This window comes from Anoplopoma fimbria, chromosome 2 (genome assembly GCF_027596085.1).
Source record: "Anoplopoma fimbria isolate UVic2021 breed Golden Eagle Sablefish chromosome 2, Afim_UVic_2022, whole genome shotgun sequence".
NCBI lineage: Eukaryota > Metazoa > Chordata > Actinopteri > Perciformes > Anoplopomatidae > Anoplopoma > Anoplopoma fimbria.
The window spans coordinates 7724664-7742054 of record NC_072450.1 but is presented as its reverse complement, the minus strand read 5'-3'; the positions used below and the strand labels follow the sequence as shown (position 1 = coordinate 7742054).

The 17391-nt window shown below is 41.1% G+C and overlaps 1 protein-coding gene across 1 annotated transcript in view; it reads left to right on the top strand.

Moving 5' to 3' along the window:
- Nucleotides 1-9338, top strand: part of trip4 (thyroid hormone receptor interactor 4) — a 77476-nt gene extending 68138 nt beyond the window's left edge. Inside the window, exon 13 of the mRNA XM_054614752.1 lies at nucleotides 8981-9338. Within this exon, the coding sequence (XP_054470727.1) occupies nucleotides 8981-9045 (65 nt within the window). The 3' untranslated portion in view covers nucleotides 9046-9338. The remainder of the gene's footprint in view (nucleotides 1-8980) is intronic.
- The last annotated feature ends 8053 nt before the right edge of the window (nucleotides 9339-17391 follow it).

Below are 17391 nucleotides of genomic sequence, written 5' to 3'. Positions count from 1 at the left end.
TGCAGTGTAGGATCGTTCCTCATCCATTATACAAGACATTTATACACTTAACATTTTGCTTCTGCCTCAATATACCATTTAGTTTGGCTCATATTTTCATGAGACATTTGGAAGTTGACCAGAACAATAAAAGTCTTATGTTAAGTATCAATGAGCAGTGGAGTTTGTACATCACATACATAACACTGAATGAAGATTTTAACTGCTTGTTAGGGCGTTTGAACCGCTAATGCTCTAAAAATAAGCTTCACTTCATAACCTGTAAGACCAATGTATAAATACAGCTGGAGGTGGTCATCACTCAGTTTTTCAACTTTCCGAAACTGACAATCTGACAGTCACGCTCGCTTTTCTGTCGCAGCAAGCCAAGCGTATCGGAAAAGAAAATGGGCAGACCTCCAAGCACTTAACATTTTTTTCTTTTTTCCACTCAAAATTCCTCACATTGCTGCTAGTGCCTCAGTGCTGGTGTGGTGACAGAGTCATTGTGCTTTCAGAGAAGAGGCAGGAGAAGTGACACTGAAATTAGAATCCATCCAAAAAAAGATATGCAGCAGTATGCAAACTGGACCCCTTCACCTCCGCCCCTACGCTTCTGAATCAGAACTGCACAGCTGGCACTAAACACACACCAGGGAATACAGCAACCTTTGTGCTACCTGTACATGCAAGGCATTTTGTTTTCTGGATTCGGGTTGGTGAAGTCTTGTGACAGCAATGCCCCTTACAATGACTAACAGCTTCTCACCCCACATACAAAATTAGCAGCTCTAAAAATAATGTACAACTTTAGCCCCCTGACATGATGGAAGTCCATTACAATATACGCAGCTTGAGGCTACTGTCACCCCACTTTAATGGCCATTTGTTTTGCCATAGCAAAGTCCTGTATATGCTAATGATACTGTTTGACTGTAGATGACCAAGATTAGAGGCACAAGCAATAAACTGCTAACACTTTAATCCCCCCATTTAGCATTTAAAAGTAGTATACAGCATTTAATAAATGGTTTATAACACTATAATGTAGTTGTAAGTCCATTTAATGTCATTTTAAATGTTTATTAATGTACAGTGTTGGTCCACATTCATTACTTTCTCCTATGCAGATATTTCGTTAATAATTACAACTGTATTTAACTACAGTCTGTTTATACACCAGCCTCCATTTATGGATGTGTACAGGAGGAGTTATAGTTGTTGACACATTAATAAGACTACATTATGTTTTTAAACTACATATTTATGTTTTAATAGGGGGACAATAAACCTTATAGCAATTGTAGTTTTTTTTTTAAGTGGAACAAAATCTGTTACAGGTGTGGACCCATTATAATGCAAAATGTTGTGAATATGATATGATGTACATTTCACAAATTTGAAAGGAGATTTTAAATTGCTATTGAAAATGTATTAATCCGTGACAACATGCTTATTCAAACTGTTCTCTTACACTTATTCTAAAAACATATTATATCAAACCAAGCCAAACGAAACCACAAAACGCATTCAAAAAAAAAAGACAAAACTAACTGAAAGCTAGCAGGTACAATCTGTGCTCTAGTTTGCATGGGAGCAGCTGATATAAACCAGCTATCACCATGTCCTCGCTGCTCCACATCCACCCACCAACCAGCACCACCTTTGCTGTCCTCGACTTGTCAGACACTGGTTCTCTAGCGAGTTGTGACGAACTGTCATGTGCGTGACTAAACCGGCTCAGCGCTCCGCCGTTGGTTGGAGAAATCACTCAGCCATTACAGCCCCTCAGTGTCTGTGAAAACAGCTTCAGGCAGGGAGGTTTGGACCGAGACATGGAGAGAGACTGTTTTCTCTGCAGTGGGAAGCAACGGTTCATGCTTCTGCCTAACCCCTTTGCAAACAGCATGCCAACGCAAGTCTCCAACAGCACCTTCTCTATCCACTTGTAAATTCACCAGCTCGGCAGCACAGGAAGGGAATGTAAATTAGGTGTGACTAACAGCAAGATGGGAATCCATGCCGTTTTCTCCCCCTCCTCCACTCTCGCTGCTCTCCCCTGGCTACCGAGGGTTTTGTACACATTCGCTTTCCTGCAGTGCTCAAGGCTGTCGGCTTGGTTTCTCGTACAGAATGACTTCAGCTGGAGGTGTACTAAGCTGAGGCCAGATAAGGAAAAGAAGATAGAAGCGTAGTGTTGCTGAGCTCAAGTCAGAATGAAGCCTTTTTTTAAAGACCTATTAGATTTTTCATGAACCTGGAGCCCTTTCGCGTCAACTTCAGAAGCGTTCGACCAGTCATGCTTGCTGAAATATGGGAAATACAACTGCCACATGTGATTTCTCAGAAGCATTTTTAGCAGTATTGACTGCTGTGAGCTTTGTAAACATAGGTACACTGAAGTGCTTTTACGTGTTGGAGGATAAGGGTGGTGATGTGTTTTTCATTACAAACAAATACCATGAAAAGACCAAAATGTAAAGCCTGTTCAGCCAAAGCCTGATAGAGATTATTCCTCTGTTCCATAAAGCTCCATGTCCAAAACTACTAAAAACACATCAATGAGCCACACATTGTATTCATTACTGTGATGATAGGTTAGTTTCAGTCCCACATTCACTAACCTGGTGCACCCAATGTATATAAATCCAAATAATCCCCAAGAAATGCACTATTTGTTTTGAGCAACTCAGCAAACAACAACAGGACCCAGTAGAATTAAGTCTTTGTTAAACTATTGGTTGGATTGCCATTAAATCATGTACAGACATTCATAGTGCCCAGAGGATGAACCTGACTTTTGCTTTTAGCGCCACCAGTTGGTCGACATTTCAACTTATCCATCGAAAAACCACAACATCCACTTTAATACAGATATTCATCATTCCCATCAGCTTCGGTTGTACTTTGTGTTTACTGCTACTTAGCGATTTTTATTATACCTGATGATAAACTAAGATAGTTAACATTAAACTAAATTCAGCATGTTAGAATTGCTTTTAGCCTTTTTTTTCTTAAGTGAAACTCTACAGTTGTGACCTCCTTTTAAAGATGTCTTTGTTATGAATGAATGGACTTGGGGCCGAGTGTCATGGATATTGTAGGGAATTCAGAAAGTGTAAAGAATGGGGAAATACATCGTTGTTTTTGTTAGTTCGGTGGTTTTGTTGACAGAAATAAGACCAGCATTATCTACCACACCCCCAATGTAAGTGTGTGAACTGAAGATCCATCAGTTCACATGAGTATTTCTATAAAAATGTAGATGTGAAAAATGCTCTGGTGGAATATATGCCTTCCCATCTGTTCCTTGACATGTTTGAATTCAAACCATTTAACCAGCTTTAGCCATTTAGTTTTCTTTTGCTCTCTAAACTTCTTTTTGCTCTCCAGGCAGTATACTTGTTACAGACGCTGCATTGGTTACTGTGGGAGCCCGGTGGGAATCGATGTAACAGATACTGTTGAAGGTGTTACATTCAGTCACAGAGCTGGTGGTGCTCCACTTTAAACTTCCCCTCCAATTTCTGTGTCATCTTTGGAAGGCAGGAAGTAATCACCTCATGTCAAAGTGCGTCATCGGAGAGAGTGTATCAACATGTGGATGAAGTGTGTGTGCGTAGCCGTGCTCGGGTTTATTATCCAGGTGCTTTGGGACCGCTGTGTAATAAAAGGATAGAATACAAAATTCAGCCTTTTTATTCTTCAGTGCGTGGGCAGTTACTCTCACAGAAAGAGAAACAGCAAGCAGCCAATTATTCTTGTGATTATTACTGCAAGGAAGCTGATGGGCCTGCGTGTTATTGATGTCAGGGAGGATGTCAATGGACCTCCATTTCAGTCCAATAAATGCTCTTCGCACTACTGGCCCTGGATTTTCAAGGGATTTTTTTTTTTTTAAGCGAGTGCGCCGGGCTCCACTGTCCCGCTATGTGTAATGGGAATAATAAGCACGCAGTCACATGAATATGTAAGCAGAGTATCCGAGTATAGTGTATGTACGAGCGTCTGTGTGGCTGAGTGTGTGTTTTTACGGCCTTGGTGATGGAGCGCCAGCCCTCTGCAAGACAACCTGTGCTTATTTTATGGCCTCCTCCCCAGCTGCACCATGTGGGCAATAAACCTTTTTTCTCCAGCAATCTCCAAACAGTGCAGCAATCAATGGGAAATTATCTCAGCCAATCGATGGGCCAGCCTTTCTGTTTCTCCCCCTCTCTCTCTCTCTCTCTACCTCTCTCCTGCTGTCCTATCTGTATCCCTTTCTCCTACCACCCCCTCCCCCTCTTCTCATCCCTTCTGTCTCGTTTTTTGCTGTCTCCCTGTTTTTTCCACCCACTCCTTCCCCCCCCCCCCCCCCACTTTTACTTGCATTCCCTCCAGCTCTCTCGGGCTCCGCGGCACCTACTCTGAAAATGCGACAGCTCAGCAGCTCCAGAGCCATTAACAAAACTCGCCTTCAACCCGAGGAATATGGAACATTGCTGGATTGACTTTCCAGGGCGAATATAATGAGTCTGACTTGTTCATACAACCTCTGACAGACGTGACAACAGGGCCCACTTACTGCTCTCTATGTTGTTGCTGCTGCTGCCGTAGTACTCGCCCAGTTCGTAGTAGTATTTGTACAAAACCTTGTTATTAGTCCAAGTTTCACTCAGGGATATATTTTAATAAGTTGAGGAAATTGCCTGAGGGACACTTCTCAAACCGTTCCCCTGCATTAGAAAAAAACACTAAGTGGAACATTCAGTTTAAGCAGCGTTAATACTCTGAGGGTTGCTATGGTGACAGAACTGACAAAACAATGTACTTGTACAGTTACTTTGGTTTCATTCACACATACAAACACCAAGGAAGTAGACTTTCTTTTTTTTTTTAAATATATCATAATAAGGAAAGCATCAATACTGATAAGAATATTAATAATCAGAATTAGCTTTGTTGGCCAAGTCTGTTAACACATACAAGGAATTTGACTTTTTTTGTTGTTGTTTTTCCTCATTATACTTGGACAGAAATAGACATAAGAGCAAAGAACAAGGACAGCAAAGATTTAAAAAAGGTAAAGCATAAGCATTTAACTACTATTGAACGAACATGGAAAATTTGAGAAAAGGTCCTGGAAGATCTCATGTTGTCCCTGGAAAATGATTTCAACATTCCCCTATTTTCTTTTAGCCGTGAATAAACAACTGTGCTAGGAACTCCCCAAAACAGATAACATCGCTATCTGAAGGGCTGAGTTATGTTCAGAATGACGGTGGATTGGTAGATTATGAATGAGAAATAGGCTCCTCTCGGTTATGTTGTTGAAACGCTGGGAAAATACCCCCAAGTTATGTCACATGGTAGCACATGCAAGTAGTGTGACATTACAAACCGTTCATGGTGTTAAATTGGTCAGCATGATTGGTTCAGTTGCCTAAGTGATAATGCTTGCCAACTTGTCTTACTTACATCTTCACTGAATTTACATTTTTCTATTTTTGCAGCATGTTGTTTAGTTGTTTTTTTTTTTTGCCCCAACTGTTTTTGGTTCTCTTTCCCAGCACTCACAGTGCAGTTTCAGCTCCAGCAGTCAGCTGTTTTCAGTGAAAAAGGCTCTAAAATTCCAACTATAAGCCACCTGCCCAGCACTTAATAGCAAACAGACACAGTTAGCAACTAGCTGGTGAACATTGTGGAACATTTAGCAGCTGAGGAGCCAAATATTTCCCACTGGAGATGTAGACAAAAACACAGTGAATGTTGAACTTAGATCTGCCAGGTGGCGATGACTTTGAATACATGCTAATGTTTCTCCTTGTCCTCTGGAGGTGTAAATAGGCAACCGTTTAACAACTTTATTAGGTGATAATACATCAGTGTTGGCAGCTTGTTGCGTTGCCCAAAGGTGGCACAAAAATTAATAAATGCATATTTTTAGTTATCTTGGTATGACTTACTGATTACAACTCATATCACTGTGATTCTTTCAGCCAGCCGGTGGATTAAATATGGTTGTACACCCAAATGAAGCATTTCAAAGATTTCATCTTCTGGTGTGATTTATTAAAACTCTTTTTATTTAGGTGTGTGGCTTAGAATGTCTTTGCTTCTGTTTTATTTATAGTATAGCAAGGCAAGGATCTATGATTTAAAATTCATCACCCGGCAAAATTAATTTTAGAAAAAAAACTACTTTGAGCAAGGCGCATTCTCATTCCAGCATTACATTACATTACAGTCATTTAGCAGACGCTTTTATCCAAAGCGACTTACAATCAGTAGTATATTACATATCATTCACCCATTCACACACTGATGACAGGCTACCATGCAAGGTGCCACCATCAGACTCTAACTAACATTCATTCACATCCAGTCCACACCGATGGCAAGCCTTCGGGAGCAACTTGGGGTTAAGTGTCTTGCCCAAGGACACATCGACTGCCGAAGCCGGGTATCGAACCACCGACCTTCTGATTGGAGAACTACCTTGCTCTCCACTACGCCACAGCCGCCCCAGCATCCTTGTGTGTCCTTGAAGTTAACGCATTTTTCATTATACTTTTCACAGAAATGTCATGACAGGGAAAACTGCCATAGGCAATTTTCCACTAAACTGACTCAAGCTGTGACTCGAACAACCCCCCAAAAAGAATCAACAATGGCGCATTTCTGTTATGGTGGATTTATCATTGAAGCAATCTCAGAAAACCGTTTGGCAGCATTCACCCCAAAAATTCCAGAGGTGTTTCCACGCCTAAGCAGCACTCGCTCCCGGCAGAGCAGACAGACACTGACAGCCATTCAGACAGACTTGGAAATGGTGAGCAAACAGCACTTCTCCTAAACACCTTGTTTATGCTGCTACTACCCACAGAGTTCAGCCATAACGTGACAACATGAAAAGAAAGCACAAGTGACAACCACCGCCCCAGCCTGTCACACTTGGATCATTTTTTTTCCTCCCCGCCTCAGCCACGGGGAAATCAGCCAGCTAATGCTGTGGTTTGACAAGCAGGAGTCTTGTGTTAGTCAGGGAGACAACAGGCTTATTATTTGCCTTCCAGTTACGGACGGGGTCAACGCAGGTTATCAAAGCCCAGCTGAGGTTGTTCTGCACAGAAACGGAAAAAGCAGCAGACCATAGTTTTTGAGAATGAGCTCTAATGGAAGGTGTTGATATTGTGAATGATATTGTGAGGGCTGTTTTTAGAAGGAAAGGTGTCGGTTACAGTTTGTTAAGGGGTCATGTCCAGTCAGTGGCTAAAGGGGGTTTTGTTTACGCACCATAGCTACAAGCATTTATATAAATAGCAACTTGATCAAATCCCTCTTTAAGTTCTCAGCTGTTTTCATCTTTGCAAACACTCCCATCTGAGCTTTGCATGAATCCTTGAGCAATAAATTATAACTGTGGAGATTCTCACAACAATGGAGGCTACTGTTTTTATGGCTTGGAAATTGCAGTCTACTAATCAGCAAGTCTGTGCAGGACAGGTGTTGTTAACTGGCTCAGCTACCAAATCAAAACAAAGAAATTGATGAGAGAATCCTCGACTGTTACATTCTTGGCAAACCAAGAAACGTGCACAGACATTAACATTCCTTGGATACATCAACTGAGTACACAGAGAAAGGATTGTGTAGTGTAATGTTTATCAGTCACTATTGATAGCCCTTCCTCTGTTCCTCTGGTTTTTATTCATCTGTTGCAAATCATGTCTTCCTGCTAGAGCTCAAGCTGTTGTTACAGATGTCTTCAAATCAAGTTGGTTGCTAAAGGTGTCCCACAAGGGTCAATATTAGCCCCCCTACTATTTACTGTATACATTTATAATATTGATTTTCCAACTGTACATTGCAATATCCTTTCTTATGCTGACGATACCATCTTCTATGTCATCGGCTCTTACTCACATCAGGCCTTCTCCAGATTACAATCGGTTTTGAAGACTTCCAGACCTCTTTTATCAATTTGAATAATGTTCCAGACCCTGAAAAAAAACGTCATAAAATCATGACTTTGATGTTGCTACTTCTATCCATACTCTTGTTAGAAATCAAATAGATACAGTACAGCATTATAGGAATTTGTTTTGATTGTAGAATGTCCTACAAAAGCACCTTGTTCAAAAACTCAAAATTCAAACTGAACATTTATACAGATACTGTTGTCTCCTTTCAAAACAAAAAACATTACACAATCCCCTATACTATCAAAAGATGCCATTTACCACAGGGCCATTAAATTAAGTATTGATGACAGCTATCATACTCACCACTGTGACTCATATAATAGAACTCAGGCATCAGCATGCATGTGTTTTCATTTATAAAGCCATGCAGGCTGGAGGCGTTATGTTTTCCGGTTGGACCGTACATATATATGTCCATTCTTGTTAACGTACTATCTCAGGAATGCTATGAGCAAATTTCTACAAATATTTCCCTCGTGGACTCAATGATGACCTGATTAGAATTTGGTGGTCAAAGATCACCGTGACCTCACAAAACAAGATATTGGCCGGACCTCAAGAATGAATATGCTATTTATGACAATTTTACAAACATTTCTAATATGATGAAATAATTACGTTATCATTTTGGATAGACAAGAATGTAAACCGCAAATTGACTGGTTGGCGGAGGCATACAAATGCAATGCAGTAATTCTAGACTTCACTAACAACATATATTGTCATCCTTTGTATGAGTGATCTTTGTTACCATTTAATTATACTGAATGTACATCTATATAACTGATTTAAAAGACTCTTTATTTTGCTGCCAACAAAGGTTGTGGTCTAATCGCTCTGTGCTGTGGAATAAAAGGTCTGATTGGCCTTTTACCTCATCACCCCTCTCTCTCTCTCCACTGTCTAACCGGGGCCGCCTCTAATCAGCCGGCCTTGAGCTCTCAGAAAGGTCACTGTCCCTTTTTGATGGTGTTTTGATTCATCCCTTCCTCTTTTCTCCCCTCCCCCCGTTTCCTTTCACCCCCTTTCCCTCACAGGGAAGCTGGAGAGTCACTACCACCAGGGTGCCAAGAAGGGGCTGGTCCCATCAGCTGCAAACTGACGTCAAGAGGAGTGAGCCGAGGAGGAAAAACAGTCTGATCCCACGGGAACATGGCAAATGATGTTTTCAAACAAATGGCTTCATTCTCCACTGGGTTGTACTGACATTTTACCAGGAGTTTTCAAAGCTGACATATTATCAATATCAGCTCACATTTGCATTTTGCATAAGGAATATTGCTTAAAAGTGTGCAGGACAGAGACATATAATCATTTTGACAAACTTTGTTTGCATAAATAGCAAAAGATCCTCATGTTTGATGTTGTGCCTCCCTTATTCCAATTAAAACTTCATTTGTCAAAATAAAAAAGCGTGTATGTTGTTGTATACAGATGGCATCTTTTAGAAAATGTTCTGCCATCATCATCTGGTTTCTCAAAGCACAAGATATAAACCAGAAATTGCTTAATTTTGTTTTATTTCTCTCATCAGTTTTTATGGGACAAAAACATTGCAGCTATGTTATTAGTCAAGAACCTAAAAACCCCAAGAGAAATGGTGTTCCTCTCTCCTCCTCGTCGGAGGCAGGCCTGTCGTTACCCTTCTCACACCGAAGACCATTTAGACCAACAATAGCGCTGCTTTATAAAACACAGCCTTCTCATTCATCTCAATGAGACCATTTCATTGGCACAGCATGGGGGGATGACACAGAGGACTCCGGGCAAAAACAAAGCACAGCCGTCAAGTAAAATGTTGATCCTGGCTCATCACGTAATCCAACGTCACCCAGCAACACACTGTTTAGCCTAATCAAATACAGTACATGCATGTGCACATTCCTTATAGCATTAAAGCGTGTAAAGTTGAGCATTGTGGTAATTATGTTGTTTACCTCACAAGCATTGAGCGGGAGGAGAAAATGATTGCTGCCGCAAGAACTTTTCAGAGTTGTAAAATCCTGCCTCAAAGGTGAATAAACCGACGCCTGATAAACCCTTCGACACATGGACCAATTATTGGACTTGGACTTCTTGGATGGCATTTTTCTTCCTGGACCTGAAGGCATCACACCCACACGGAGGGGAAACGCTTGGATCTCTTTGGACGGAAAGTTATTTAAAGTCTAAATAGTCTTCCTTCCTTTGAATCTCTTGTGCACGTTATTTGAATCCAGCACTGGAATGGCAGACCCCGCCACCGACAACGCAAACTACCTTTGAAGCGAGGTACTTAATGAGTGTAAATACCTTTAATGGCTGTAGCAGAATAGATGACTACCATAAATGTTATACAATTTGGTTTAATATTGTAAAAATCTGAAACAAAATACATTTTAAGTGCAATTTGATGTATTAACCTCACTTGTTGCCATATTGTGAGCAATGCAAAGTCTTAATTTTCCCATCAATTTTATTATTAGTGGCCTCAGCCATTAATCCCACTCTTGTTAATCACAAAGATGCTTCAACATGATTGCACATCTCAAGTGTTGTAATAACCTAAGTTACCTTTTAAGATCAGAAATCCTTCAGGATTACTCCAGATTTTTTCGCACGGTTGAACCCTCAGTATAAAAGCATTCCAGCGTTCACTTTTAGTCCTGTTGAAACCCCCAAACAATCAGGCTTTTACAGAACTACACTTGAGTCTTGAAAGGGATATTTACTTGGGAATGATAGTTTGGTTTGACTCATAAGACCTGCGTTAAGCCTTCTATTTACCGGGGTTATGGTGGATTTATTCATCATACCAGCATCTTCTCTTCCTTTTAAAAACAAGCCAAATCTTCAGTAAGACGTAAATCTCTACAGTGACATGCACAGACTGCGACCCTTAATCTATTAAGGTCTCTTTTGCTTAGATTCAAGTTCACTCAGATTTCTGACATCTTTATCAGGAAGTCTGTCTTCTGGTTCACATGTTGTTGTGACAGGCTTTGATTGATATTCTTCCAGCGTAATGTAATGTTGTCTCTCAACCTTTTACCTGTTTCTTTGCGTTGCTGTGTGTTTATTCCCTTCCAAATGTGTTGAGTGGCTCTTTGACTAAGCCGTTTCGTGCCCGAGGGCGTATTTCACCATGGTTTGAAAAGCATAGCATGAATCACCAGCACACACCCAATCCCGAGTTGTTATGTTTTTTGCCTGGGCCTGGCATTGTAATTCGCCGTTGATTAGCTTAGATTTACTCTTGTTTGAGTTGCAGATTAGCTACAACTCTCTGCTCCACTCCATTCATCATGAGAACGCATAATTGCACCAGCCCTCCCAGTAATCTCCCACCCAGAGAATGTAAGAGGTCTCTTTTGTGAAGTTCCTCCATAGAAGGTGGGTTCTCTTCAGAGAGGCTGCTTAAGAATTTACTAAATTCAGCCTGCAGTGAATCAACGATGACAGCTACTTGCCCTGTGGGTGGCCTCTTCTTCTGTCTTCCCGATCAGGGGCATTTCTCCAGATGAGAACAGACATCCCAAGTTCACATAAACAAGGGCTATGTGCCGTCATGCTGAACAATTAAGCACATGCAGTTTTTACTAAGCCTCTTTAGATAAACCACAAGATCATGTGTTGTTGGTTTTTTACCACACAAAGATGTGATTTACTTGTGCGGAAGAAATGCTGCAAGTGACCCATTTAAATATGAAAAAGCCATGTTGTTAGAGCTAGAGTGAGCTGTGGCAGTTATCTACAAATCATCCTGTTTTTAAAGGAATGGTATGACATTTTGGGAAATTTATATTTATTTGCTTCCAGGCAGGGAGTCAGATGAGAAGAAGATCCCACTGTCGCTATAGCCAGGAGCAAGTTAGCTTTGTGTAGCTTAAAGACTGGAAACAGGGAAATATCTAGCCTGGTTCACTCCAAAGGTTAAAAAAAAAAAATCCACCCAACAACACCTTACTAAAGCTTACTGATCAAAGTGTTATATCTTATTTGTGCAGAGTGTAAAAATCAAAATGTGCGGTTTTAACTGGGGATTATGTGCTGGACTATTTCTTGTTAAGGCACTGAAACTTTCCAAAGTCTCTGCTGTTAAGTTGCTCAGATATAAAATGCACATAACCCCCTGTAAAACCACAAATGTTGCTTTTACACTTCAGTTTGTAATAAGCATTAAACGGACAAACTATAGCGTGTTTATCAAAGAGCTTGAGAGGTGCTGGTAGCTGGATTTTGGTTCCTTTGGACTAGTCTCGCAGAGCCGGACCTATCAACACAGCGCTGTGTCATCGCTAAAGGTCTGGCTCAGCACACTATCAGTATTTAAACCAATCACAAACATCTTGGGCGGGCGGATGCAGAGGTGGTGCCCTTGCAAAATAGATAGGGAAGGAGAGCAGAATGCCAGCTAATTCCCCCGACTCCAGTCTTCGTGCTAAGCTAACAGGCTGCTGACTGTATGTGAGAGATCTGAATCTTCTCTCTAATTTTCACCAAAAAGCAAATAAGTATATTTCTCAAAATACCAAACCATTTCTTAAAATTACAGCATCTCGCTATCAGTGTTGTTTCTATGCTTGATCAATCAGTGTGCCTGAGGCTTCTTCTGCTAAACCACTAACCATCCACCATGCTGTTGAAGACGCTAGCGGAGAGAGAGAGAGAGAGAGAGAGAGGAGGGAGACAAATCAGAGTGGATGAAGGAATGTTACACGCAGGGCAACATCTAATTCTGAGCACCAATAAGAACGCCGTCTAAAATCCAATCCTACTTTCATCCAGTTAGCCAAGGTTTTTAAATTAAATCAGACATAAAAATGTTAATGCATTTATTCACCGTTTGGGCTGAAAGAGATGCCCAGCTGAATCTCCTGATTGAAATTAAATGTAATTGACTCCAGTCCAGCAGTGTGCCCTCTTCACTATCAAGCCAAGTTTCCAGTTGTAGAAGCAGCAGGACCTTTGTGTGCTTGCTGAGAGACTGATTGGACTGAGGGCGCAGGGTCCCCCCCATCCCCCACAGGCCTGGAAGAGGAATTAGGCCTTGGAGCACTTTAGAGGAGGTGGCGGCAGGCTGGGGAACAATACAACCTGGGAACAGCTTGTGGCTCATCCATCTCCTAATGTGTCACAGAGCGCTGCCTGTCGAGCCGGGCTGGATGTACAAAGGAAAATATTTAGAAAAAAGGATATCGCCAGTATGTGGCTCATTGAAGACAATTTGACAGCAGGATCTGATGCGTTTATATCGTCACCATGGTCACTCATCACCTCAACAGCTCATGACTTCACACACACATCACCTCAGTGTTTTCACCAACAGGAAGTGAGCTCAGCACTTTAGGGGAATTGTAGATCAATTACAGGAATAGTTTTGGGAAACACTGCAGAGTGTTAGATAAGAAGATTGATACCACTCCAATTTTCGTAGGATTATTACATAGCTGGAGCCAGCAGCTAGTTAGCTTTAGCTTAGCACAACGACTGAAAACGGGGTAGCGCCAGGCCAGCTGTTTAAAGCTCAGCTAAGCTAACAAACTGCTAGCTGTAAAGCTTCGTATTTAGCTACAACATGACTAATACGAATACAATAAGTGCTAAGTGGAAGGCTCAGGGTAGTACTTCTTGGTAGTATACTCAAATAAAGGATCTAAGTAGTACTTATTGTTATTGTACTCAAATAAAGGATCTAAGTAGTACTTCTTGGTAGTATACTCAAATAAAGGATCTAAGTAGTACTTATTGTTATTGTACTCAAATAAAGGATCTAAGTAGTACTTCTTGGTAGTATACTCATTTTCGTAGGATAATTACATAGCTGGAGCCAGCAGCTAGTTAGCTTTAGCTTAGCACAACGACTGAAAACGGGGTAGCGCCAGGCCAGCTGTTTAAAGCTCAGCTAAGCTAACAAACTGCTAGCTGTATAGCTTCTTATTTAGCATACAACACAAGACCGATGTCGATCTTCTTATTTAATTCTCTCCAAGAAAGCAGATAAGGGCATTTCATGAAAGGTCGAACTATAGCTCATACAGTCTGTTCACAGTCCTGTTTGAATCGCATCTACAAGGACCTGATAGGATACCTTTATGTAGGAACTAGTCTTTACAGAGTAGCTAAATAGAGCAGAATGCCTTTGTACCGTCTCCAGAGTGTCATGGCTCGTCGACTTTGGTTAGTGCAGAGGTACGGGGTGGGCCCCATCTGAGGAGGGGAAGCACATGAACGTTTGAAAGCTTCCACCCTTCAAGGCAAGTGAGCGAAATGCAGAGAGAGAGAGAGAGATCTGAGACGTGAATGTCTGTATGTGTTCCCTCTTCCTGAAGAACTACGACCTATTTGCCCTTGAGGTGTGTGCAACAGTAAATGTTAATGTCTGCTTCATGAATTACCTTTTTCCGCCCCCACATATGACTGTGATCAAAGGAGATCTTTGTTGTGCTGCACACTGACCAAGAGCCCAAACCGACTTTACAAAAGGGCTTCTGGCTTGACAAGAAAATGACTGTGAGTCCTCAAAGAGAGAGCAGATGCATAAATTCAATCAAAAATGGATTTCCCATCACAAATGGCTTTCACTCGCTGCCATTTCTAGAGATCCACTGATAAGTGATCAATTTAGTCCGTGATCTTTCGACCTTGCTGAATGAGTTGGTACCTGTAACAACACAAATGTAGTAGGGTATATTTAAAATGATGGCCACATTGATTTTTCTTTTCAAGGAGAGAACTGCAGAAACAACCAGGGAAAAAATAGAAACTCCAAACTAAAGAGACTCCTGTGTGTTCATATTAATGCCTGTCCACAAACCCCCCACCCACCCAACAGGGCATCTTCACAGCTTCTCAGTGTTTTAACACAGGATGCCATACAGAAGACAGTTCAGATGATAGTCTGTCTTCAAGGCCTTTTCCTGTCACAAGGTCTAAATCTCTGAACATAGTGATTTGTCAAGCTTTAGTCTCTTGAATATGTAAAATAGTCCCTTCCAGGCCTCTGTTTTCTTAGAAGCAGGCACTGTAACAGATACATAACATGATTACTCTGGATTAACTATTAGCATATTGCTATATGATAGACAATAAATACACACATGGTTTTGCCGCAGGCTTACACAATGCGTTCTTATTCTTGTGACTGTTCAAATGTAAAGATATGACATATATTGATATTTGACAAGAAAATAAAGAAAGAAAGAAATACCATATACACACCATACTAACAATAAATATTTATTTCTAGATCCCCTCCATGCAAAGATGCAATGCTTCATGACTGTGGTGTGATTTCTGTTTGACTAATTGGGTCAAATCCTCAGTTTGTCCTAAATATGATGGAGTAAAAAAAATGGCATCACTTTCATACTTGATCCCAGAGGGAAACATTACATTAAAAGACAAATTAATATATTTTTAATAGTCTGTGTATCCCCATTGTTTCTGCTTCCTTTGATTTTACCTTTTTTTCTGCGATAATAAGTCACCTAGGAACCAGATCTGTTTTACGACTTGGCTTTAAAATAATCTCCTCAGCTAAATGTATCCAGAATTAGTTTATTGACATTACTGTTCATTGTTGATTAATTATCTGCCCTCGGTCGATCTCATGTACACAAAGAATGATTTCTGCTTGGCTTAATGCAGGTTGTTGTCTGCATGACTCCCATCCATTAGGCACTAATGGTAGAAGACCCTCGCTGGTGTTTGCATGGCTATAACCATAGGATAAAAAAACCCACAGGGGAAAGAGACAAACATACGACTCCGCTCCCTCTCCATATGAATATCCTTTAACGAGACTGTGGCTGTGACTCCCTCGTTCACTCATTTTATTCAAATGTAAAAGACACTTTCTTCAGTTTCTCAATAGGGAGTGTGTATGCCATGGACTACTTTTCTTCTTGTAATTGTGAAATGTAAATACGGACACGGTCCCTGATGTTAATTAAGGACAAGGTTTACCATGTTTACCATGCTAATTTAGAACTCTAGCGTGTTAGCATTTGCCAATTAGCACTAAACGCAAAGTACAGCTGAAGCCGATGGGAATGTCATTCATTTTGCAGGTATCTTATAATAAATCTAATTATTGAACTATTAATAAAATGGACTTGAAAGATGACTCTAGATGTAGAGATAAGTTAATACAATTTACTCCCATGGGCGTGTGAATGTTTGCACCAAATTTCATGGCTGTCCACCAATTGTTAATGATACATTTCACAAAATACAACAAATGAAGAAAACATGTCAACATCATGGTGGTGTACAGGACAAGTATGGAGATCACCAGAGTAATGTGTGGTTCATTCACTTTTTCACGGCGATCCATGTATTGATTGTTGAGATATTCACACAAAAATGTCATCCTCTTGTTGACGCTAGAGGACAATTAGTAATTATCCTCTGGGGACCATGCATGTCTGTACAAAATGTCATGACAATCCATACAATAATGAGACATTTCAGTCTGGACTAAAGTGTTGGACCAATCTACCGACTGACCAACGGACTGATGGACTGCCACCCCTAAAGAAATGCCTTTAGCATGGCGAAAAAAGATAAACACAAGCAGATGCAATGCAGAAGAAAAACTAATGCTTTGTGGCACAGCAGTCTGGAGAATGGAAATGAATTGGGTCACGGTAAATACAATTTGTCGAAACTGTGAAATCTATTAGCAATGCTTCAATACTACATCATATACTATGATTTGTCCTTGAATAAGTTCATTTTATTTCGTATGGCCTTATTCTACTGTACATGTTACTGCCCTTTATGAATGTTGGACACAGATCTTTAATCCAAACATGTGCTAAAGAGCAAGTCTCTTTCTCATGGGTTTCAGGGCTTTACAGCTTCTTTTATAGAGTAATGGAAAGATGATCACACGAATCAAGCCAGCCCCTCTGTGATTCCACATGGCTGGCTGATTAGCCCCCTTTTTCTTTCACTGATGGAAAACACATGGCGTCCACACAGCTTGTTCATTTCAGGGTTTTTTTTTTTTTTTTTTTTTTTTTTTTTTTGGTTGGTGCGACGCTCAGCAACGAGAGCACTCTGGGTTTCTGAGCCTTTTAGCATTGAAGGGCAGTCATCATCAGAAATCTGTCCCCTCCAGTCCCCACTTGCCTCTGACTGTTATTTAGCTTTTCCAATGGAGGCTGGCTGTTCCCCTGGGGGAGGCATGAGTGTGCCTGCCAGCAGGAATGCATTGGAGGCAATAGAGGAAGATGGAGGATGGATGGAGGATGGTGAGTAGCTGCTGCTGCTGCTGCTGCTGCTTTTCCCCCTCTGTGTGAAAATGAGTCCATTAATTCAGCCCCCCCCCCCCCTCCCCCTCCCTCCCTGCCTCCCTCCCTCCCCCTCCAGCCCTCCCTGTGCCTGTTGTCTCTGTTTGCTAGCGAGATGATTCCTTCTGTCATGTCAAAGGCAACATTATCATATTCTTGTTGCCCGGGAA